The sequence below is a fragment of the Oryctolagus cuniculus genome, chromosome 18 (genome assembly GCF_051225735.1).
Source record: "Oryctolagus cuniculus isolate XC-2025 breed Fujian yellow rabbit chromosome 18, ASM5122573v1, whole genome shotgun sequence".
Lineage (NCBI taxonomy): Eukaryota > Metazoa > Chordata > Mammalia > Lagomorpha > Leporidae > Oryctolagus > Oryctolagus cuniculus.
Window position 1 is genome coordinate 60,431,351 of NC_142884.1, and position 22,667 is coordinate 60,454,017.

General features: G+C 40.3%; 1 protein-coding gene across 4 annotated transcripts in view; it reads left to right on the top strand.

The window, feature by feature from the left end:
- The window catches only part of CBFB (core-binding factor subunit beta), a 64,394-nt gene extending 42,088 nt beyond the window's left edge, over positions 1 to 22,306 (top strand). For 2 of the 4 annotated variants that reach the window (XM_089320212.1, XM_070062591.2), the window contains 2 exons: positions 4,669 to 4,795; positions 20,021 to 22,306. In XM_089320212.1, the coding sequence (XP_089176338.1) occupies positions 4,669 to 4,795; positions 20,021 to 20,043 (150 nt within the window). In that variant the 3' untranslated portion in view covers positions 20,044 to 22,306. The remainder of the gene's footprint in view (positions 1 to 4,668; positions 4,796 to 20,020) is intronic. The other 2 variants (XM_051847191.3, XM_070062592.2) reach the window with 1 other exon arrangement.
- The last annotated feature ends 361 nt before the right edge of the window (positions 22,307 to 22,667 follow it).

The following is a 22,667-nucleotide window of genomic DNA, read 5'->3' on the forward strand; positions in this document are numbered from 1 at the left end:
ACCTCTGCCTCCCAGGGTTTGCATTAGCAGGAAACTGGAATCAGGAACCCAACTAGGAGTTGGAACCAGGCACTCCGATATTGGATGTGGGGCTCCTGACCTCTAGGCTAAACGCCGGCTCCATTTTTTGTTTTTCTAAATGACTTGACTTTGACAATCACAGAAGGTGTTTCTTATTCAGTGGAATATTCTTTCAGAAGATTAGAAAAATCAAACCATAATTGGACTTCATAGATTTTCTGTTTGAAGTATTTGAAGTCACTGGTGTTCTTCAGCTGTTTGCAACGTTTTTCTGTCATTGAAACCAGCATGTAAACAGCTTTGCTTTCTGTATGTGCACACAAATATGGGTGAAATTAATTGGGAAGAGTCATTTTATTTAGATGCAGAGTTGTATTCTGCCTAGTGATGTGTTAAATGTACCATTTGCAGCTGCATGTGTCAGGTTGTGTTGGAAATGGTGATGCTTCTTCAGCAGAATTGATTGGTTTTGGTGTTCATGTGAATGACGATATCCTGGTCCCCACTGAGACTAGTAAATGCCTGCATTTTATGCACATTACATGCATCATCCGCATACTTGGAAGTGAATTTGATTCTTAATTTCTCATTAATTATGAACTTCAAACGTTTTGCTGTAGAAAGATGTTACCAAACTAAAATAAATAAAAGTCATGTAGCTTTGGGTGATACAGTTAAGACAAAGTCACTGCAACAGGAGTGGTCATCTGTAAATCTGTGAGCAAACTGTTAAGCCTTCATTTCCCCATGTGTTTCACATACATCCAACCATGGTTGTTTTTGTTTGTTTGTTTTTTAACAGGTAGAGTTATAGACAGAGAGAAAGGTCTTCCTTCCGTTGGTTCACTCCCCAAATGGCCACTACGGCTGGTGCTGTGCCAGTCCGAAGCCAGGAGCTAGGTGCTTCCTCCTGGTGTCCCATGCAGGTGCAGGGGCCCAAGCACTCAGGCCATCCTCCACTGCCTTCCCGGGCCACAGCAGAGAGCTGGACTGGAAGAGGAGCAACTGGGACTAGAACCAGCACCCACATGGGATGCCGGCGCTGCAGGCAGAGGGTTAACCAAATGAGCCATGGCGCCGGCCCCTCTGACCATGTTTTATGAGGACCCAACCTGGCTACTTTGTGCAGGTTGTGATATAGACCGTGGAATAAGATACTAGGATGACAAGTGTTGGAAACATCTCCCACCCTCACCTAAGGCTGGGTAGAGTTTGTTGTCCTTAGCCATTTGAGCCCACTTCATGGTTGAGTGGCCTTTATGCTGTCCTGCAGAGAAAGGTGTTACTTGTGTTGCAACAGGAAAGGTTCAGGATCACACTGGTAGTCACCATTTGTCTATCCCATTTGTTGAAGTACAAACTCTGTTCACTGCACATATATCTCACACATTAGTAGAAAAAACAGAAGTTGGAACTAGAAAGTAGAGGGCTCCATCTCTCCTGGCTTATTTTACGGTAATAGTGCTTTTTAATCTATTAATGAAAGAAAAACCCATCCATAACTATTGCCAGACTGCATATTCTGGCTAATTACCTTCCTTAAGGAATTAGATCACATCTCACGTTATATGGTGTCATGTCATCCTCTGCAGCACTTAGTCACAGCTGAATTTTACATTGATTTGTTAATTTTATTTTGTCTACCTGTCCTGCTAGACCAGAGGCTCCATTAGGAAAAGCACTATTTCTTCCCTCGTATTGTATTGGTGGCACCTAGCTTACTAAGGGCCAGATACGTATTTACGGGATAAAGTGAGAGGGTGGGCATTTTTGCACAGTGAATTAAGCTGCTGCTCGTGATGCCTACATCCCATGTTGGAGTTGCTATTTCAAGTCCTGGCGTCTCCACTTCCAATCCAGCTTCCTGCTAATGCATCCTGGGTGGCAGCAAATGATGGCTCCACTGCTTGGGCCCCTGCTACCCACATAAGAGACCCAGATGGAGTTCTTCGCTGCAACAGCCCTGGCCATTGAGGGAGTTTGTGGTGTAAACCATCAGATGGAAGGTCTCTCTCTCTCTGTGTCTCTTTCACTCTGCCTTTCAAATAAATGAAAGTATATATTTTTAAAAACAGAGTGAATGTACGCATGGGACAGAAGGGGCATCAGCAGATATGTCCCGTTGATACCTAACTAAATAATAGAAAGCCCTTGGGAATTGAGAAGCGCATTCTTTTGCAGGTATCTCTGGTTTGTATAATTCTGAGAATACAGTAGGTATGTGTAATTGTTTAGTCAACTATGAATTTTATATATACCTATAAATAACAGCTAGTACTTAATGCTCTCAGGTAGTGTGCTTAAGCATTTTTAAATGCATTATTTAATCATTACAACAATCTTATGAAGTGTTACTATTCCCATTTTACATGTGAATTTACTGAGGCTTAGAAAAATGAAATAATTTGCTCTGGGTCCTAAGGCTGGTAAGTGCTTCATCACAATGGGAATTTTGTCATACCTTTCAATTCTAAGTTACAGACATTGCATCAGTGAAAATTATAAGCATTATAAAATCCTACTAACTGAGAAAGGATTTATAACAGGCATTGCATCATTTCCCACACAGAAAGGATGGTGAGCTGTCTAAGGCTCAGTGAGTGACTTGGACTTCTGTTGGCTAGAACTGAATTATACGGTCACCTCGTGCTTCAGTGAATCTAGGAAAGTGAATATTGATAACTTCTTGCATTGGTTTGGGTCTTTCAGTTTTTTCAAGTGTACAATCAGAAAACCTGGCACATGTCAGAAGTGCTGGAGACATAGAGCTTTTATAATTTGCAGGCACCGTCATCAGAATGAGCCATCCTAGAAGATGTGCTCTGATGGCTTTGTGGTTGGGGATGGTTGACCCATGGAAGCAGAAAGAGACTGTAGGAGAATTGCAGTAATCTAGGTACGAGCTCTTAGAGGTCTAAACTGAGAAAATGTGTATAGGAATGAACAGGGAGAATAACTCAAAAAACAGAAGGACAGATGGAGATTTGTTGCCTGTGGAGATGATCAAAGAGGGACAAGTCAAAGGTGGCTCAGGGTTGTAGTAAAATGAATTAATGAGGCCATCAGCAGAGACTTAAGAGTAAGGGAAGGGAGGTGTTTTGTGTTTGACGTAGCAGTTAAGACACCTCTTGGGATGCTAGCATCGAAGTGCCTGGATTCAGGTTACATTTCTGCTCCTAGTTCTAGCTACCTGCTAAGTGTGTACGCTGGGAGGCAAAAAGAGATGATTCAATTGGTTGGATCCCTGCCATCATACAGGAGGCTTTGAATTGAATTACAAATTGAATTCCAGAATCCTGGCTTCTGCCTGGCCCAGCCCCATCTATATTGTACATGCATTTGGGGGGAGTGAAACAGTGGTTATATCTTTCTCTGTCTCTTGTCTTTCTACTTTTAAAATAAATTATGTGAAAGGCAGAGTTAGAGATAACTAGATTTAGAGAGAGAGAGAATCTTCCATGCATGGGTTCACTCCTCAAATGGTCACAACGGCCGGAGCTGGGCCTATCTGAAGCCAGAAGTTTCTTTCAGGCTTCCCATTTGGGTACGGGGACCCAAGCACTTGGGCCATTTGCTGCTTTCCCAGGCACATTAGCAGGGAGCTGAATCAGAAATGGAATAACCAGAACTTCAACCGATGCCCGTATGGGATACCAGTGCTGCAGGGAGCAGCTTTATCTGCTTCGCCACACTGCCGTCCTCTAAAATAAAATTAAAAAAAAAAAAAAAAAGAATAAAGGAGAAAATTCAAATTGATGGTCTTTTTAGACATACTGAGCCTGAGGTATGTAGGTTTTCTTCATGAGCAGATCTTTGGTCATGAATTGGGAAAGGATTATGATATATTTGTTATACCCGCGTGTTACAGGGGTTTTTTCTTGATAATATTTTATCGCGTTTTTGTTTGTCTGAAAGTTCCTAACACTTGTATAGCCAGTTCTGTTGGTTTTACCTTTACAGTTTGTGCTTTAGTGTCAGAGAGAGCCTTCATTATCCCTGAGTGATAGAAATATTTATCAGATTTTTTTTTATTCTATGACTTAAATGTTGAATTAATCAAACCTTTATTTTGGTAGAGAATGAAGTAAGGAAAAAAAGAGCGTTTTCAATTGTTAGAATGAGATTGGACATTATTACTAAGGTGTATTATGAAACTTGAAAGTGCCCCGTACATGAGGCTGACACCGTGGCTCACTTGGATAATCCTCTGCCTGTGGCGCCAGCATCCCATATGGGTGCCGGATTCTGTCCTGGTTGCTCCTCTTCCAATCCAGCTCTCTGCTGTGGCCCGGGAAGGCAGTGGAGGATGGCCCAAGTGCTTGGGCCCTGCACCTGCATGGGAGACCAGGAGGAAGCACCTGGCTCCTGGTTTCGGATCAGCGCAGTGCTGGCCGTAGTTGCCGTTTGGGAAGTGAACCCAACGGACGGAAGACTTCTCTCTCTCTCTCACTAACTCTGTCAAGTAAAAAAAAAAAAAAAGAACACTATACTGAATCTTCTATAAAAGTACTTCTAAGGTTAATTTTTCTGGTGTTGATATTTGGAGAAATTCTCTGCTGTTACTTCCTTCTAAAAAGAAAGCATCACTGATTTTTAAATTTTTATTATAAACCTGAGTTAAAATAGATACTTCCTGTATTTTGACAGCAGGAGGATGCATTAGCACAACAGGCCTTTGAGGAAGCTCGGAGAAGGACACGTGAGTTTGAAGACAGAGACAGGTCTCATCGGGAGGAAATGGAGGTGAGAGTTTCACAGCTGCTGGCAGTAACTGGTTAGTACTTTCCCCAAAACTCTCAGGCTCTGTTTGTGATGTTTGTGTATAATGTTTTTTAAATAGTTTAATTTTTGTGTTTAATTTTTTAAAAAACAGTACTTACTTTCTGTATTTTATAAAATGTAATTGCTATAAATGGATTTAGTCTTTATTTTAAGGTTTGTACATGAATTCTTCATTTGATGGTCTTAATAAATCATTTACTATAACATGATATATTTTCTCTTAGTTCAGATTTCCAAATATCTTACCTCTTTTTCTTAATTATTTTTGAGGTTATTTGTAAAAGTTACTTTATTTATTATAGAAAACACTTTTAGAATGTTATTAAAACTCTTCAGGAATAATATTTTTCATTTTTAATGAATATGTGTCTTGATTTTTTGTAACAGTATAATCTTCAGTCACTGTAATCTCTTTACTAGAGGAAAATATTTTCACAGAGAATACACAGAGAATGGAATTAACAGATTGTTTTCATTTAACCTTTTTTGGGTAACTTCATAATAAAGTAAAATACTGATGCAGAAGTACACACTAATTATTAATAATTATTATAAGGCTAACACCCCTATAATACAGGTCCAAAAATACAACTTTGGGGCTGACACTGTGGCATAGAAAGGTTAAGCCTCCACCTGCAGTGCCAGCATCCCCTATGGGCACTGGTTCAAGTCCTGGCTGCTCTACTTCCAGTCCACCTTCCTGTTAACGTGCCTGGGAAAGCAGCAGCAGATGTCCTAAGTGCTTGGGCCCATGCACCCACGTGAGAGACCTAGAAGAAGCTCCTGGCTCATGGCTTCCGCCTGGCTCAGCCCTGGCCATTTTGGTCATTTGGAAAGTAAACCAACAGATGGGAGATAATTCTCTCTCTCCTTCTCTCTGTGTATCTATGCCTTTCAAATAAATGAATGCATCTTTTTTTTTTTGACAGGCAGAGTGGACAGTGAGAGAGAGAGACAGAGAGAAAGGTCTTCCTTTTGCCGTTGGTTCACCCTCCAATGGCCGCCGCGGCCGGTGCGCTGCGGCCGGCGCACCGCGCTGATCCGATGGCAGGAGCCAGGAGCCAGGTGCTTTTCCTGGTCTCCCATGCGGGTGCAGGGCCCAAGCACTTGGGCCATCCTCCACTGCACTCCCTGGCCACAGCAGAGGGCTAGCCTGGAAGAGGGGCAACCGGGACAGAATCCGGCGCCCCGACCGGGACTAGAACCCGGTGTGCCGGCGCCGCTAGGCGGAGGATTAGCCTATTGAGCCACGGCGCCAGCCTGAATGAATCTTTTAAAATAAAGTAAAACTCTGACAGCCACCCCAGCATTCCCCCACCCTGTGTGTATGTAATCATGACCTCAAATTGCTCAAATAATCCTCCTGGTTTTTAATTATTTTTTATTTATTTAAAAGTTGGGGTTTCTCATCCTTTGGTTTACTCCCCAATACTTGGAACAACCAGGGTTGGAGCCAGAAACTCAGTCCAAGTCTCCTAGGTGTGAGGCAGGAACCCAGTTACTTGAGCCATCACTGCTGCCTCCCAGGATCTGCATTGACAGTAGCCAGGGTCACAATTGGACCCAGGCTCTCTGATGTGAGACATGAGCATGTTACCACAAGGCTAAACTCCTACTCCTATCCCAATTTTTAAAGTGATCACTTCTTTGCGTTTCTTTATAGTTTTTTGACCCCTGAATTCAGACTTAGACTATGAGAAGATGGTCTTGCTTGATTTTTAAATTTGCCATCTTTTAATGAATGTGGATGTTTGATTTTTTTCTACATAAAATTGTATCTTGCTTTAAGCAGATCTTAAATATAAAATTAAATTAAATATAAAAATTAATGTTAAAATTAATATTTAATATAGAGTATTCAGAAATAAAAATTCTTTAAAAGCTATACTTTGTATAGGCATGGTGATGCAGCAGGTTAAGCCACCACTTATGACACGTGCATCCCATGTCAGAGGGCCTAGGTTCAAGTCTTGCCTGCACTTCTTTTTTTTTTTAATAAATATAAATTTCATAGGCACAGCTTTTGGAATATAGCAATTCTTCCCCCCATACCCACCCTCCCACCTCCCCACTCCCAAACCATCCCACCTCCTACTCCCTCTCCCATCCCATTCTTCATTAAGATTCATTTTTAATTATCTTTATATACAGAAGATCAGTTCTATACTAAGTAAAGATTTCAACACTTTGCACCCACACAGACACACAAAGTATAAAGTACTGTTTGAAGACAAGTTTACCGTTAATTCTCATAGTATAACTCATTAAGGACAGAGATCCTACATGGGGAGCAAGTGCACAGTGACTCCTGTTATTGATTTAACAATTGACAGTCTTATTTATGGCATCAGTAATCACCTGAGGCTCTTGTCATGAGCTGATAAGGCTATGTAAGTATTTTGAGTCCATAAACTCTGATGTTATTTAGACAAGGCCATAATCAAAATGGAAGTTCTCTCCTCCTTTCAAAGAAAGGTACCTCCTTCTTTGATGGTCCCTTCTTTCCACTAGGATCTCACTCACAGAGTTCTTTCATGTAGGCTTGCCTGCACTTCTGATCCAGCTTTCTGCTAATACGCCTGAGAAGGCAGCAGATGATGGTCATTGGGTCCCTGCCACCCACATAGGCCAGATTGATTTCCAAACTTCTGGCTTCAGGCATTTGAAGAGTGAACCAGTGGACAGAAGGTCTCCTGTCTCCCTCTCTGTCTCTCTGCCTTTCATATAAATAAATATCTTCTAAAAAAAAAAAAACCCTAATATGTCTAAAAAAGAATGCTATTAAACACTAATGTCTATCATGTACTTCAAATTTATAATATGAACATTTCCCATGAGAAAAAATAAAACATAGTCATGTTTCATAATCAAAAAGCATTAAATTATAGTTATAGTATATCAACTAAATAGAATAATTTCCAACATTGATTCAATGTTATGTCCATAAGGTAGATTCATACAGACAGAAAGTAGAATGGAGTTGTCAGGGGAGATGAAGAGTTCAGTGAGTATAGAGTTTCAGTTTTGCAAGATAAAAAGTTCTAGAGATAAGTTGAATAATGTGAATGTACTTAACACTGCTGAACTGCATACTTAAAAATAGTTGAGATGGTAAGCTTTATGCTGTATATATTTATTTGTGCACTGTTAATTAAGTGTGTGTATGTACAAAGATGTTACTTAAAGAGCCCAGACTCTAGAGCCAGACTGAGAGTTCTGAGTCTGACTCAGCCACTCAGTTCGTTGCCTTAGACAACTTGCTGCATCTTTCTGTGGCTACATTCCCTCATCCATAAAATAAGGGTAATGATTGTGTCTGTCTCATAAGGGTCATTTTCAAAATTAAATGTCTGCACATGGGAATACTTCTATAGTATGTGGTGCGGACTTGGTGTCAGCCACTAATGTGGTCATTTCCAATTTATATATTTGTTGTGTGTTAAGTATATTTAAAGAAGGAATTTAGAAGTCAAACCTATTCAGTGGTCAGTGTATGAGTTAAAATTCAGTCTCTTTAATAGATCTCTTTGTGAATGAGTTAATTTTTTTTTTAATTTATTTTTATTTTTATTTTTTTTGACAGGCAGAGTGGACAGTGAGAGAGAGAGACAGAGAGAAAGGTCTTCCTTTGCCGTTGGTTCACCCTCTAATGGCCGCCGCGGCCGGCACACCGCGCTGATCCGATGGCAGGAGCCAGGTACTTATCCTGGTCTCCCATGGGGTGCAGGGCCCAAGCACTTGGGCCATCCTCCACTGCACTCCCTGGCCACAGCAGAGAGCTGGCCTGGAAGAGGGGCAGCCGGGACAGAATCCGGCGCCCCGACTGGGACTAGAACCCAGTGTGCCAGTGCCGCTAGGCGGAGGATTAGCCTATTGAGCCACGGCGCCGGCCTGAATGAGTTAATTTATCTGATGGGCTGATAGTAACTGAGGATGTTCCCAAAAACACTTTTTAGCTTGGAGAATACAGGAGGGATGTGTATGACATGTTTGTTTTCTGTGAAGCTTCTGTAATTCTTGAGATAGAACTCCTACACCATTGTCTTTTCTGTGTCTATAAAATGTATAGGTTTCTGTGTATAATATGCATGTGTTAGCTTACACTTCGGAATCTTAATTCAGGCTGTTTGTTTCCTAACGTACAGTGTGCTTTTTTAGTCATTCATCAAGGCCTAGTTTTAATGTTAACTGTCAAGCCATTCTCTAATCTATCTCAATCACAACCCTTCTACTGTGTAGTTTCCATAGCAGTTCTTATTGGACAGTGTGTTGAAATGATTATGTCTTTCACTTTATTGAGATTTCCTTAAGAATGTTTTTATATCCCTTAGATTATTCACCACAGTGTTTAGTTTAGTACATTGCGCTTAGTTGTCAAATGGAAATCGTCAGAAAACAACTCCCACTCTGCCTGTCTGAAATACAGACTTAATAGGATAGCCAGTAGGAAAAAGTAGATAATGCATACTAATGTGCGGCGTCTGTCTTTGGGCATCTGTCAGTCTTGAAAGAAAATGAATACATAAACAGGTAAATGCAATGTCCTTTAGCAGCCACCATACCTAATCATGGGGGCTCAAAACAAGGCAGTGACCATGTAGAGGAAGGGGCACTTAAGTCAGCCTCTGCGAGGGAGTTCCCAGGAGAGTACACTTGAAGGAACTTGAAGGTAGAGTGAGTATGCCTGCTGAACAAATTGGGGGAAACATTGTGGGCAGAAGGAACATTGTATTGTATGCAAAGGAATGGAGAAGGGAGCTTGCCAAGTTGAAGAACATGTTTGGTCGATCTCTGGAGCAGGTTAACATGGCCTTAAAATATAAGGATTGTTTCCTAAAAAGCACTCTTCAGGGCAGGCATTGTAGTGCATCAGGTGGAGCCATTGCTTGTGATGATCACTTTCCATGTTGGGGTTCATGGTATCAAATTCAGCCTCTGCTTCAGACCCAGCCTGCAAGTGGTATATACCTTGGGAGGTGGCAGATATGGCTGAAGTACCTGGATGGAGTTTCTGGCTCCTGGGTTCAGTTTGGCCCGTCCCCAGCTATTGTGGGCATTTGGAGAATGAAACAGCAGATGAAGGGTTCTCTCTCTCTCTCTCTCTCTCTCTCTCTCTCTCCCCCCCCCTTCTCTCTCTTCCCTTCTCTCTCTGTTGTGCTGCCTTTCAAATAATTTTTTAAATGTTCTTTAGCTAAATTGTATTTGAATAATGACTATTTGACAATGAAACAGATAGGAAGTTTCTGTATATATCCTGCTGTAAACAAAATTCTAGATTTTGATTAAGACTTGACTATTCTGTTTTGAATATTCTAACATACTTTTACTTGCAAAAAGTCATTTTGGTGTGTGAGCTTATATGTGTGCATAAGCGAAACAGAGTGTGTCAGATTTTGAGGTGTCAAGTACTGCTTCCAGTCGGGTTTGTTGTTTTCCGTGAGTAAGAGCATGAGCTTTGTGGTCAGGCCTAGTGGGGGTTCCTGTACCATCACTTGCTAGTCTTCCTTAAGCTCCAATTTTCTCACAGAAATTGTTGGGAGAATTAAATGGGAAAATGCTCATAAAGCACTTAGTATGGTGCCTGGTATGTGTGTGCTTACAGTAAATGATACTCTAAAGTACTTCTTTAGCATTAAAAGCTCAACCACAGTGCCGGTTCCAGTTAATTGAATTATCTGGCTAACAAGAACATCCTTTTAGTTCTTTAAAATGTATCAGAGCACTTTTCCTGCATTATGACCTAGAGCCTAGAGAAAACAGTTAAGTTTTCATCAATGATTCAAGATCCTGCAGTCCCTCATAGCAGCAATTTAAAAATGTTAGTTCTGGTAGAGAACTGTCATCTAGAAAGGTGGACTGGAATCTGACTCCAGAGCAGCACTGGCCGTCACATGGGAACTCTGGCACTTTGAATACATTTTGCTTCCTTTTTCTTTCTTAACACCCCTCCCCCAAGTCCTAATGTTAGATTATTTTATTGCAGTTTACCTTTTTCCTAAAAGAAAAATATTGTGTTCTCTGTAATTTAAACATCTTTAGCAATTCAAATATCTATCTAACATTCTTACAGTTGATGAAACTGAGACTCAGAAAAATTGACTTGCTGTCCTTCAAATAAGTTGGTCAGTGGAAGGAAAAGTGAGGACAAACCATAGTTTCCTAACCAGGAGGTCTCCACAAATACAGCCTTCCACTGGGAAATTAATTTCCACACTACCCGTAAAGATGATTAAGCTGAAACATAAAATCTGCCAGAAGTTAGAAACCAATTTTGCCTGGAATAGAAAAGGCTGAGGCAGAAAAGAATAATAACGGTTCCAGTGGGTGGTCCTGATGCCTGACTGGAGAGGAGGGCCAGGGAGTGGTGGTAAGTTGTGGGTGGCAGTATCCCAGTAAATGGTCCTTGGAAGCCCAAGGGCCTGGCAGCCCAGTTAGAGCCGTCTGCCATTGTTTGGATAACCTCTGAGACCTCTCGCCCTGCCGTGCTAAATCTGTAACAGTGTCGCTCAGGAGCCTTCAGTATGTGTCTAAGGTTAAGGTTACTGATGGTGGAAGCACAGCTCCAAGTGGTTGGTGGTCCAAGAGGTTTTGATTTTCACCAGTGTCTTTTAACCTGAATTCAGTTTAAACAAACAAAAAACTCCATGGGCATGTTTTTGTTTTACCCTCTGTGACATTTGTAAAGTTTTCAATCCATCATCACTCATGGCAGGATTTAGCATTTTTCTTTTTCTGATTTTTCTGGAAGAGTTTTTTCAGTAGTACAATGTTTTCTTTACCTTTCAGAAATAATAGCAAATTATCATTAATTTGGCAGATGAAAAACTATAGCAAATAAAGAAACATTGTTTATTTTGGTAAATGACCAAATACTGTTAACTCACTGTTGTACAATAAATTAAATGTAAAGTGTCCCAAAATATTATGTATGATATCTAACCCTGAGATTGTGTTTTAAAGGGATGTCTGTGTTTAAATGTGCACGGTCCTTGTCTAGTAGGGGAACCAGGTGTCTTGAGGGCAAAAGAGAGGCTTGTTACTTTTCACCGTGTGTCTTTTATATTTTTATGAATTTTGCACTACCTCTTCAGGAAAGAAAGAAAATTTGCTCTTAGTATTACCATGGAATAGTAACAAGATTCTAGAAATTGCTATCTGAATTCTCTAGCATATAGGCTGGTTTTTAAAATGTAAAACCCTTTTCTTCACTTGAAATGTTATACAGAGTCCCAGTGTATAATTTAGATAAAAGGGTAAAAATTTGAGTGAAGCAAGGGTAGTGACTATTCTCGTCTCCCTCTGGGGCCTGAGATCCCTGGGGTGATTTCAGGGAACCCAGTAAATGGCATAATTTAGCTTGAGGAAGTTTGATGTGGTAGAATGGCTCCAAGGTTTGTAGTAGATTGCCTTGGTTTTGTATCCTGGCTTCTCTCCTCATTGCTGGGTGACGTTGGGAAGGAAAGTGCTTATTCTCTTTGCGCCTCATCTGTAAAACCGTGTCATAGACTGCTGCCTAGCTCAGTATCGGATACTGGGGAGGGGGCTTGGTGGAAGCCAAGAGTCTTTACCACCACCACCCTGTCCCTGTCCATGCACTTGGCTCAATGTTTCTGGAGTGGCAGGAAGCCAGTCAGAGTGGGCATATCCTGACTCACATGGAAACTCAAAGATACCATTTTGCCAAGCTCTTTTACATTCTGTTGTTACTGTGGTTGTTTGGTTTTTTGAGGCAATCAATAAAGGAATTTGAACTTCCGTTGACTCTGCTGGAGGCTGAGATCACAGTTGCTGGGAGTTGAGTGGTGACTGGGGTGTTCATAAAGAAGGTCCTACCTTTGATAAAATTACGGCTTTTCGTCTGGGTGCTGGTTACATGAGTGTGTTCACTTTGTGAAAATTCATCAAATTATATACTTAACAATTTGAGTACTTTTCTGTACTTTAATGAAGACATTTGCAAAAAAACAAAAAACAAAAAAAAATCACAGACATTATTTCTATAAAGTGCTCCCTGTTGGTGTTTGTTGCTGAACAGAAGTGGCCCGGTGCCGTTTTCTTCTGAGTCCTCCGTTGACACGCTTCTGGTGGCACTGCTCTTCAAGTTACACGTCTCTGTAACCATAATGCAAATGGCTTCTGGCTTTTGTGAAGGAAGATGGAGGTGAATAAGGCCGGACGTAGTGCTCTGCTTATGGATGAGTTGGGACCGGCGCTCTCATCTGCTGAGAGCAGCTTGCGCATTTCCTCTGCTTCTGGAGACTCAGCAGTGTGATTGACTTCTTGGCCTAAAGTTAATAGAACACTGTTAGCTGTTAATTCAGTTGCAAGGTAACAAAGTGCTGAAAAAGATTTCCTACATCATTATCTAGAGATGTTTTCATTCATTTAGATTAGGAAGTGTTAGCAAATAAATGGTTGCCTTTAATGTCAGAGAATGGGTAAATAATTCTTACTCTACTATAGGCAGTTTTAATACAGTTTAACCAATTGTAGGAGAATTTTATGTGGAAACTATTTGGAAATAAAAACAGGCAAAAGGCTTATGTGGTTTTTATATTTGTGTTTTGCATATTTTTGGAGCCTTTGATTCTGTGTGGTCCAGGAAAAAATCTCAGCCTCTGTTTATTTTAAGTTTCCAAAGTCTTCAGTTTTCAAATCATTTAACTCTACCAATACTCATTCTTATGTAAGAACAAACCAACATAAGAATGCATACTGGGCCTTCCTGGGACATGTTCTGGGTACATGCAGTAATGATGAACTAAGACTGAGAATGAGAATTGGAAGATTTATGAAGGAGGAAGAGGATTCTAAAGCTGACTTCTCCCATACTAAGGGAAGAAGAGAGTCTTGGTTTGCTTTCTTTTGTGTGTGTGTGTGTGTGAGAGAGAGAGAGAGAGAGAGAGAGAGAGAGGTCTTCCTTCCGCTGGTTCACCCCCAAATGGATGCTACAGCTGGCGCACTGCGCCGATCTGAAGCCAGGAGCCAGGTGCTTCCTCCTGGTCTCCCATGCAGGTGCAGGGCCCAAGCACTTGGGCCATCCTCCACGGCCTTCCCGGGCCACAGCAGAGAGCTGGACTGGAAGAGGGGCAACCAGGACAGAACAGCACCCCAACCGGGACTAGAACCTGGAGTGCCGGCACCTCAGGCAGAGGATTAGCCTAGTGAGCCATGGCGCCGGCCAGTTTGCTTTCTTTTATAGAAGCTTTGGACTTATATTAATATTTATTTAGTTTTAACTTGTTTTAATTTGTTAAAATTTATCTGCAGAGTGTGAATTTTTTTTAACATTCAAAACATTTCTGTAGGTAAATTGAGAACTGATAATAAAGCCTGAGTGTGCACTGTGTTCCAGGCAGCATGCGTTATAAATTTTGCTTTATACTTGATTCTTAAATGCTCTTACAAGGTGCCTTCTTTTGAGGAACTGAGGCTAAGAGAGGGTTAGAATTTATCCTAGGGTCCACATAATACAGGGGTAGAGCCTTCCGTGTCCACGCCTACAAATGTAGGTTATTTCCACAATTCCTTTTTTATTTTGAAGTGGTATTTGATCTTTAAAGTTTTCCTTAGAGTTACATCCATTATAAATCATATTTTTTCATGTACCCATTGGACCAGCTCTTGGCAATTCGCTTACCTGACATGTGTGTGTAATTGTCTGCCAACCCTGTTTTTACCTTTGTAAGGATTTTGAGAAAAGTACTTTCCTCTCTGATGTCAGGACTTGAAATTTCTGTTTTGTGTCTCCTCCAACCTTAACTATAGGGAAAAACAGCAATGATTAGGGAGGCTAACTTGAATTGGAAGTTAAAAGTTCATCTTTCCCAGAATTCTGATCTCTGCCTCCAGGCACCATGTGACCTTCTTAGTCTCAGGCCCATCAGTACAGTGAGAGTTGAGCCAGATCTCTGAAGTACTTCACTTTAAAATTCTGTCATCTGGGGCCAGCATTGTGGCACAGCAAGTTAAGCCACTGCCTGTGATGTTGATACCACATGTCAGTGCGGGTTCAAGTCCCACCTGCTTCACTTCCAATCCAGCTCCCTGCTCATGTGCCAGGGAAAGCAGTAGAAGATGGCCCAAGTCCTTGGGCCCCTGCCACCCACGTGGGAGACCAGGATGGAGTTCCAGCTCCTGTGGCCGTTTGGGGAGTGAACCACTTGATGGAAGATCTCTTTCTCTCCTTCTCTCCCTTCACATTCTCTCCTCCCTGCAATCACTGTCCTTTTCAAATAAATACATCTTTTTTTTAAAAGACATAATTTTGTTGTTTACAATCTTCTTGACATTATTTTAGTTTTTTTGAGATTGATTATTTGAAAGGCAGAGTTAACAGAGGCAGAGAGAGAAAGGTCTCCATCCGCTGGTTCACTCTCCAGATGGCCAGCTGGGCCAATCTGAAACCAGGAGCCTAGAGCTTCTTCCGGGTGCAGGGACCCAAATACTTGGGCCGTCCTCTGCTGCTTTCCTAGGTGCATTAACAGGGAGCTGGGTTGGAAGTGAGCAGCTGGGACTAGAACTGGTGCCCATATGGGATGCTGGCACTTCAGGCAGCTTTACTCACTACAACACTGCACCAGCTGCAAATAAATCTTCTTAAAATTCTGTAATTCTCAGGTTGGCACTGTGGCGCAGCAGGTTAACACCCTGGTCTGAAGCAGTGGCATCCCATATGGGCGCCAATTCATTTATTTGAGAGGTAGAGTTACAGCCAGAGAGAAAGGTCTTCCATTCACTGATTTACTCCCCAAATGACTACAGAGGCCAGAGCTGAGCCGATCCAAAGCCAGGAGCCAGGAACAACTTCTGGGCCTCCCACACAGGTGCAGGGGCCCAAGTATTTGGGCCATCTTCCATTGCTTTCCCAAGCCATAGCAGAGAGCTAGATCAGAAGAGGAGAGTCAGGACTAGAACTGGCACCCATATGGGATGCTGGCACTACAGGCAGAGGCTTAGCCCACTATGCCACAGCTCTGGCCCCAGCCATTCTTAATCAATGGGGCATTTTCCCATGAAGAGTCTTCAGCAATTGTTTTGATGATCTGGGTAATAAAAAAATGGAGCTCAATCAAGAAGTTTCCTTCTTTCAGATACCCTGTCCTTCCATTTCTGCCCAGCCCTGAAGAAGCTGACAGACTGCAGTCACTGGTGAACGTTATTTGCTTTCATTTGGAGTCATCTCCTAACTGCCTTCTAGAAACTGGAATTGCCAAATGTCTGGATGGTGTTATAGTGAAAGAAAGCAGGAGCAGCGGGTAGTACGAGGCCTGTAATAGTGTCTAAATTAATTATAATTATTAAAAACAGATTTGTGTTCTGAAGTCAGGCTCACTGACATCTGCTTTATATTAAAACCCTTTTCTGGAATAGCTGTTAATAAAAGGCTAGAATCAAGGCGAGGGACTTGTGGATTGACTGAGGAGGAAGAAACTAGAAATTACAGATCTGATGCATTTAGGATGGTGGAATTCGGAGTTTATTTGCCACTACCTAGTCTAGCTTATTGCCATTAAGGAATTCCTTCCAAAACATCCAGCTTCCATTAGAAAACCGCCACAGTAGGAAGCACTGCTTCTCGGGGCAGCTCATCCAGCTGTTGAAGTCCTGTGCTGTGGAAGCTCTTTCACTGAACCTAAATCCTTGTCTGTATTTGCCTCCTTCCCATGACAGCCAATACAGCTTCATTTCTAGCATTAAGCGTCCCGCCGGTCTCCAGTCTTTCATCCTGCCCCTTCTGCTGTCATTCAGTACTCACCACACATCCCTCATCCCCTCCTTGTTTCTCGTTCCACTTTTGACTTCTCTCCCAGCGTCTTCCCTCACTTCTTTCTGGGTCCTCCTTTACAATGTACACAGAAACTAAAGGCACAAATAGCAAAATGAGTTTACTCCTGCTCTCCATGCTTTGACAAAACATACAATATTTTAAATAAATAAACCCATGGCTTTTCTGCATAGCCATGACTTGGGGAGAGAACCCTAGCTATTGGTGACTTTGTCACCTGTTTGTCCCATTGCTCTTAAGATAACCTAAAAAGTACTCTTCTCCCAAGAAAACCAAAATGTTCTTTTCACAAAGTATTATTGGTATGTTAGTAGTGATTCATAAATAAATAATTAAGATTGATTTTTCTCAGGGTTTCTTCATTGCTCAGCCCCTTTCTAACCTTCCTTGACTGAAACCAGATGCTTTTATTCCTATCTCTGATTCTACAGAATTGATCTGTTCTTACACTACACTTAGCATTGATTGTATGTGAGACATAAATTATCTTTCTGATGTATATGCATTCCATAGCTCTTACAGTCTGTGACATGCAGCATAACTTTAACCTGACTATTGAATGTAAAGGAATATGCTAAAATGCAGTCAGAGTGTTGCCTGCTAACACAAATACTTAAAAACTCTGCTAAAGAAATATCTTAAAAATTTATAAAAAAGATTGTTGGATTTTGTTTGAAAGTAAGTAAGGCAGCTACCATTTTTGTTTAATACAACTGACTTACGAAGTGGTGACGAGGTTGAAGCTTTTGGGCAAACTTTCTTTCATAGAACTTGAGGGGTTTTTTGAAGGTCAAGGATGCTCTTTCTCTAATAATTTCTTTAGATTTTTTTTTTTTAAGATTTATTTATTTAGGCCAGCGCTGTGGCTCACTAGGTTCATTCTCCGCCTGCGACACCGGCACCGTGGTTCTAGTCCTGGTTGGGGTGCTGGATTCTGTCCCAGTTGCTCCTCTTCCAGTCCAGCTCTCTGCTGTGGCCCGGGAAGGCCGTGGAGGATGGCCCAAGTGCTTGGGCCCTGCACCCACATGGGAGACTAGGAGGAAGCACCTGGCTCCTGGCTTCAGATCGGTGCAGCGCACTGGCCGTAGCAGCCTACTTGTGGGGTGAACCAATGGAAGGAAGACCTTTCTCTGTCTCTCTCTCTCTAACTCTGCCTGTCAAAAAAAAAAAAAAAAAAAAAAAAATTATTTATTTATTTATTTGAAAGGCAGAGATATACAGAGAAAGAAGGAGAGGCAGAGAGAGGTCTTCCATCCGCTGGATCACTCCCCAGTTGGCCGCAACGGCCAGAGCTGTGCCAATCCGAAGCCAGGTGCCAGGAGCTTCTTCCAGGTCTCCTACATGAGTGCAGGGGCCCAAGGACTTGGGCCATCTTATGCTGCTTTCCCAGGCCATAGCAGAGAGGTGGATCGGAAGTGGAGCAGCCAGGACTTGAACTGATGCCCACATGGGATGCTGGCACTGCAGGTGGCAGCTTTACTCACTACACCACAGCACCGACCCCATCCTCGGATCTTTTTTAAAAAAAATCTATTTATTTGAAAGGCAGAGTTGGAGAGAGAGAGAGAGAGAATCTCATCCACTGATTACTCCCTAAATGGCTGCCATTACAATTTGCTTTGCTGTTGGGTGTGGAAGAAAGAGATGTTAAAAGGGTGACTTCAAGGCTTTTTACCTAAATAACTGGTTAAATGAAATTATCATTGTCTAACATAGGAAAGCTGTTGCTGGAGGAGCTATGTTCTGGGTGCAAACAGATGTTTATGCTTCAGCATTTGGAGACACCAAAGAAAACTTACAGAAAAAACACACTAAAATTTGTAAAGAGACATAAGGAGGATGTACCTGAGCCAGAGGGGCACTGTTGGCCCTGTCTAAATAAGGTCAGAGTTTGTGAACTCAAGAGGCTTCCATAGCCTTGGCAGCTCATGACAAGAGCCTCGGGTGTCACTGACAACATAAATAAGAGTGTCAGTTAAATCAACAACAGGAGTCACTGCATACTTGCTCCCCATGTAGGACCTCTGTTCTTAATGTGTGTACTATGAGAATTAATGGTGAAACTAGTCTTCAAACAGTACTTTATACTTTGTATGTCTGTGTGGGTGAAAACTGTTAAAATCTTTACTTAGTATAGAGTTGATCTTCTATATATAAAGATAATTAAAAATGAGTCTTAATGAAGAATGGGATGGGAGAGGGAGTAGGAGGTGGGATAGTTTGGGGGTGGGAGGGTGGATATGGGGGAAAGAACCGCTATAATCCAAAAGTTGTACTTTTGAAATTTATATTTATTAAATAAAAGCTTTCTATAAAAAAGGGGGCACTGTTATTAAAAAAACTATTCACAAAGTATCATGCATGACATGTAGTTGGTAGGTGTTCCCTATTAATTAACTTACCATAGATAGTTTAAATAGGAATATTTATTCTTTAGTGTTCAAGATTGTCAAACCTCTTAACTGTTATAAAGATATTTCTGGATATTATAAATACATAAGTTCTGTGTTTCTGCTTTTACTTATGAGACAATATTTATCCATGGTAATTCTTGATTTTATTTCTTGAGTTAGAGACTTCTAGTTAGAACACAATTGGCAGAGATGGAATTCATTACTGTATTTTTCAGTCATGTAGTTAGTAGACTATGTATTTCTCTTATTTGTGAAATAGTGATAAAAAATGGCATCTATGACTTGGCATGTTGGAAGGTATGAAATAAATTCTTTCATGGAAAGTGCGAAGAATAGCATCTTGTTGGTACCCAGTAAAGATGTCACTTGGGATACCACATCCTGTATCAGTGTCTAGATTTGAATCCCAACTCCACTTTGAATCCCAGCTGCCTGCCAGTGCACACCTGGAAGACAACTGGCTCAAGTGCTTGGGTTGGTGCCACCCATATGATGCCAAAAGACCTAGGTCAAGTTCCTCGCTCCCAACTCAGCCTGTCCTAGCCTCAGCTATTGGAACAAATTGGAAGTTAGCCAGAGGATAGAAGATCAGTCTTTCTTTCTCTCTGTGTGTATGTGGTTTTTTTCCCACATTCTATTTTTCTCTGCATTTCAAATACATTAAAAAGATTTTTTTTAAGTTTACTGTTACAAAAAGCTGCTCCTAAGGTGATAAACTAATGTATTAAATTCTCTAGTTCTAAAACTGCAAATGTAACTTTTTAGTTCTTTACATAGTAAATATTGATGATAATGCTGTTTTAAGTATAAAATAATTTTTTTATTTTTAAGGAAACTTTAGCAAAATATGTCATACTTTAATTTTCTGTTGCCTGTTACATGCAGATATACTGGTGGAAATGATTTTAGTGTGAACTTTTCTTGTGTGCTGCTCTGTGTTTCGTGTTTTATGTATATTTAGTGTTTTGATTTTCAAGACACTTTCTGATCCCAAATTACGATTTTGTCATTGCAGGCAAGAAGACAACAAGACCCTAGTCCTGGTTCCAATTTAGGTGGTGGTGATGACCTTAAACTTCGTTAATGGTAGCACGGTGGACATGCTGCCCATCTTTACATACACATTGCTTCTAGTTGGTAGAAATAATTGATCAAAAGACCAGAAACTGTGATAACTGGAGGTACTACGGTCTGTTTCTCAACCTTAGGCAGTAACAGACATCACAAACTGCCATGGTTTTGCACTATGATTAAAACTGCATTTCTAGTTTTTTAAGCATGTAGCCAGTAATAATTTGATATTTTTTTCTATGCAAGCTTATCTTGTTGGCATTACTTTAGTGAATTGAAACTGAACATTTGTGAAGCTCTGTTTTCCTGCATTTAATTTAAAAGTTTATGTCATTTAAGAACAAGTCGAGAAAGTAAAAGTTATGTCAGAGGGGTTTCTTCCCTAATCAGTTGCTCTAATTTTTTTTTTTTTTTTTTTTTTTTTTTTTTTTTTTTGTACTTTTAGGTGTGTTTGTTATACAGCTTCATTTAGATAGGCATTGTTGGGGGTTTTTATTTTGTTTTTCCCATTTCCTTTTGTACTTTATAGTCTATAGCATTTTTAAACTGCTGATATGTTTGCATTATTTACAAGCTAAAAACCTAGTAGCATAGAGCTGTCTGCCACAGCCTTCTAACACGAAGTTTACAGTGGTTAAAGTTGCAGTATCCTTTTAAATGCTAATGATTAGCACCGTTTCTTTTCCTTTTTAAACATAAAAAATTTTAAATTGGTTTTTACTCTCTAATCTGCCCTGGATCTGTTTTAGATTCTGTTCTGTATTCATGAGTTTGGATGGAGGTACTCTCTATAGATGATAATATCCTACTGAAATGCCTAAAGAGGTCACCAGCTGACTTCTGTTTTATTCAGGGATTTTTTTAAAAAGTCAATCAGAAAAGGGATACTGGAGCTTCTTCATGTATGTAACAGCATATTAAACTGGAGACAGTGATGAATCAGCTACAAAGGTAATATTGTATTAAAATAATGTTTAAGATAGCTGCTTTTATGTGTATTTTATATTGCATGCTTTTGTAAAAACAATGCTGGGTGATAAGAGATTAGTCTTAGAGAGAAAATGTTCATCTGTGCAGAAGATACATTTTCTTCCAATAATTATTCTGGAAAAAGCATTCAGTTATATGTATGGTATTTTGCAAAAGGACTATTAATAGTACCTTTTGAGATGAATTAGTCTAAGAATATTTTTTAAATAGGCTCACTGTCAAATTGAGTGCAACTTTTATTTTAAAAGCAAGACTGGAAAAAAGTGCTAAGTCATTTGGTACCTCCTTACAAATACTTTTCTTTGTCACATTCATTAAATGTTACTACATTTCTGAAGTTTTTCAAAAATGTATTTTATCATAATAGAATGGCATTATTTTAAAGAGTGAAAAGCTGACACAGTGAATTCAGAAAATGAACTGAAGTCTGAGTAAGGTCATTCATTGCATTTAAGAAGCATATAAATATACTTGATTAATGAGGGAGGTGTGGCTTTCATTGTATATAGTACTTAATAATTCATTAACAGATATCCTGTATCTCAGAATAAAGATATTTGTTTTATATTTGAAGTCATGCATGGTAACGAGTGTTTAAATTGTTATAAACAATAATGCATCATAAAAGACCATGCTGGTTTTGTGTAAGTACTATGAATGAATTTGGTTGGTATTTGGTGTTGTTCAGCTCACATGTTTACACACTCAGTGCCCTAACTTCCCCTGAGGGAATCGCCTTTTTAAGTGATCCTTACAGTGGTGTTTTAAGGTTACTTTATCACAAAGCTCCTTGGTTTTTGACTTCTGCACTTAATTTTTTTAAATAACATGATGATACATTTTTCTCTGTTGCTTCTAGCCAAGGACTTTTAGTCCACCAGTAAATACGATCAAATGTTATTAAATGTTCTTGTTGCCATCCTTCTGTAAATACAGAATTTTTCCTGTCATTTAGTAGTGCTGTGCTGCTTCTGTCTGTCTTAATGCTGGCATTAAGATCATGAGCCCTTTTTCTCCCAATACTGCAGGCTTTGGAAACTACTTTATTAAGTTATTGATGCAATTTGATATTTTTTCATAATCTATATTTAAACAAAATTACACCATTGCATCATCTTTTCTAAATTCATCTCCATTAAAAACTTGCCTTAAGCTACCAGATTGCTTTTGCCACCATTAGCCATACTGTGTGTTTGTATGTTCTAATTTACTTTCACAATAAACTTCCGTGTAGTGAAAACATTGTCTTGGCTCTTTATTGATATAATCCGACAATTTCTGTTCTAATGTCAGTTATGAGATGGAAGTTAATTTGTTGCTTCTGAACTTCTGTGTGATTTGTTTTTTTACCTTATTTAAAAAAAAAAAAAAAAAAAAGCAGTGGTGGGCCTTTGTCCTAGTGGTTACGATACCTACAGCCCATATTGGAGTGCCTGGGTTCAACTCTGTGCTCTGGCTCTTGTTTGTAGCTTCCTGCTGTTGTAGAGCGGGGTGTGTGTGTGTGTGTGTGTGTGTGTGTACTGGTGGTGATGGCTCAGATAATTGGGTTCTTGCCACCCATTTGGGAGACCTGGATTGAAATCCCAGCTCCTGGCTTTAGC